Source organism: Aptenodytes forsteri, unplaced genomic scaffold, assembly GCF_000699145.1.
Source record: "Aptenodytes forsteri isolate BGI_AS27 unplaced genomic scaffold, ASM69914v1 Scaffold284, whole genome shotgun sequence".
Classification (NCBI taxonomy): domain Eukaryota; kingdom Metazoa; phylum Chordata; class Aves; order Sphenisciformes; family Spheniscidae; genus Aptenodytes; species Aptenodytes forsteri.
The window spans coordinates 4,301,491-4,304,376 of NW_008794445.1; the positions used below are offsets into that span (position 1 = coordinate 4,301,491).

Consider the following 2,886-nt stretch of genomic DNA (forward strand, 5'->3'; position numbering starts at 1 on the left):
CGGGGCTGTGGGCGCCCCGGCCCGCTCCCGGGAAGCAGGAGTCGGGCAGTGCCCGCTCCGGTGGGTCCGTCCCGGGTTCTTGCCTCTCTGAGGGGAAACCCAACCGGAACAGTTTCATGACGGTTGATTCTAACGTGCCGAAGCACGTGGCTGAGCTGAGATTAACGCAAAGCGGGAGGGAAACCTGGGCTACGTAACGGACGTCTCTTACAGCCCAGCAGCCTGGTCCCGCTTACTCGTCCCCGGGACGGGCACGTTCTCCTCCTTGCTGGGACGCTCGCTCACCCAGTGACAGGAGCAAGTCACTAAACACGCGGGTGCGCGTAGGCATCCGGGCTGGGTAGGGGCGGGCGTGGATGGGTACGTACGTCTGAGCTAGCGCCGACGGGATATGCTTCTTAAAGACAATTCCCTTTATTTGACTGACATTCAGCACCACTTTCACGGCTCCGTTCTTCTCCCAAGCTGTCAAGCGCAGTTACGGTTGCATTGGTGAGAAAAGCAGCTGTAATACCCGCTTTTTAGAGAACCCCCCTTAAAACTGAAGTTACTGTTCTGTGTTGCAGCTGATTCAACTTACCGAGCGCCCAGATCCAGTCTCCAAAAGGCTATTTTCACAGCTTCTACCTATCCTAACGCCCGCGTTTTGCGACCATCCCTTTCTTAACCATCGTGTTGCCACCTAGCGCCCAAAAGCCGTCAAAGACTTGTCACAAGGATCAATTCTAATCGTCCACAACCAGGGTCACGTTCAGCTTTGAAGGTTGGCTTAATACAGGCGAGAAAAGGCAATGCAAAAAGCCGTTAGAAAACCCACCCCCAGTTGTCTGGATTTCACAAGGACTTGCAGAGAAGAGGCAATGCTCAGGCAGGAGTCTTCCACAACACGTCCAGGAAAAGGTTCCCTACCCAACGCTCCTCAGCCATTCAGAACATGTCCCGGCTTTGTTTTTTCTTTAACATATAAATTTACTTTTGTTAGTCATTACGTTACTTTGGATTGAAGGGGAAGTAACTGGAAGAGATACAGATACTGGTTAAAATTTTTCTCTGTTTAGTACCTTAGTATGTTTAGGGGAAACTGAGAAATGTTAGCTATTATTTGTACCCACACTGTACAACCTTTAGCTCTGGGCACTCTTTAAAGAACATCTATTTCTGGCCAAATTTCAGCTTTTCTTCCAGAACTGGTTTCAGTGAGCCATTTATTTTTCTTCTGGAAAGAAGAAAATCTGCTACAGGCTTTGGATGGAGTGAACCTTTAGTCCGTCTGGAAAGTAAATTGCAGAATCCAGCAGCTGCATTAAATAACTCAGAACGACAAATACATCACAGGGTACGGTGGCTTCCCATAACTTGCATCGACTGAGCCGCAGATAGGTTGGTACTTTCCCACCTGTGATACCAACACTTTTCCAGAAAGACACCACTGTTTAACTAGTGAGACACCGCAAGGATTGCAAACCGGATTTTTGGTCTACAGAACCTTAAAACTTGTAGTTCACATCTCCTTACCTTACCTAAGTAGCCCAAATCTCCCCAGTTTTAAGGATCTATTGTGCCTATCCACTATACTTTGGGGATTAAACCGTCCCCGAGTTTTAAACAGAGGGGAAGGAGAATATATAGATTTAGATGAAGTAATTCTATTTGCAACGCTTTTCTGACAGAATACTTTGTTTTCCCTGGTAGTAAAAAAAAAACAAAACAAGCACTCTTTTGTTATCCTTGCTTATAGCTCCTCCCCCATGTAAACAAGCCTCACATTTTTAGCCATTATAAGTCATCCTTATTACAGATTTCTTACACATCTTGCGTATATTTCAACCCTCTTCTGAGAAGAGAGCAGCAACAATTCAAGCCAGGATTTCTTTCTTATAAAAAGAAACTTGCTGTTCCAGATTGCAAGACAAGCAGAAAATGGCAGCCTGATTTGTGTTACCTAGTGTAACTGGCAGTTGTCAGTTCACTTCAGTTTTTCTGAGATTCACGGTGTGTAAGAACAGCATAGGAAGCCTACAGTCGCAGAGTCGACGGCTCAGAGACACTGAGAAACATGTAATTCATTAAGTAGTATTTCTCTCGTTGAACTGTTACCACTAGCTTACCACCGTGGGAAAAAAAAAAAAGTCTTCAAGATGAAAGAGGTTTGCGCTACGGCAGTGCTCGCCAGAGTCCATTAACGTTCCAAAGAAAGGGCCTTTGCTCTTGGGAGAGTAGAAAATTCCCCACACACAGAACGTGGCTGGAAGACCCTACAGTAAACGGACAAATTCTCTTACCTACAGGTTTTGAGGGGGGAACCAACACCACTTGCAACTCCTTAGACAAAACAGTTTAGCAGTGAAGGCTGTCATGTTTTTCCACTACAACCAACCTTCCCCTCATTCCGTGGAGGCTGCCTGTCATACCACACGTTCAGATGGAAGGGGTGTGTCAGGTACGCTCGATAAACTCCAGGGAGGGATTCCCAGTTACGGCTCTTTCACACCACACCACACCTAAAATCGACAGAAAACACAAAGTAGGAAACCCAGGCCGTTTCCATAGTCCAGGATATTTATTCAGGAATAAATAGGGAACACAACACAAGCATCTTAGCCCTTCCCTCCCGGCTGCTGAGGCAACCTGAAGCCCACCAGGCCGGCGACCTCCTCAGGCGAGCGCTCCCCCCTGCCGTGGTACTCCTGGTGAAGGGCCGCGTGCCGCCGGACGCTGCGGAGCAGGCAGAGGTAGGTGGCAGCCTGGAAGTGCAGCTCCTGCCGGGCCCGGCACAGCTTCTCGCTGGTGACCTGCCGAGAGGAGGGAACAAGCCCCGAAGACTTCACCCTCCCCCCGAGGCCACGGGCTCCCGCGCTGGGCTGCGCGGCCTCGGGCAGGGGCGCC

General features: G+C 49.0%; 1 protein-coding gene across 1 annotated transcript in view; it reads right to left on the minus strand.

Moving 5' to 3' along the window:
* Window positions 1-2,538: 2,538 nt before the first annotated feature.
* The window catches only part of FMC1 (formation of mitochondrial complex V assembly factor 1 homolog), a 3,160-nt gene continuing 2,812 nt past the window's right edge, over window positions 2,539-2,886 (minus strand). The window contains exon 2 of the mRNA XM_009290135.1: window positions 2,539-2,870. Coding sequence (XP_009288410.1) covers window positions 2,598-2,870 — 273 coding nt within the window. The 3' untranslated portion in view covers window positions 2,539-2,597. The remainder of the gene's footprint in view (window positions 2,871-2,886) is intronic.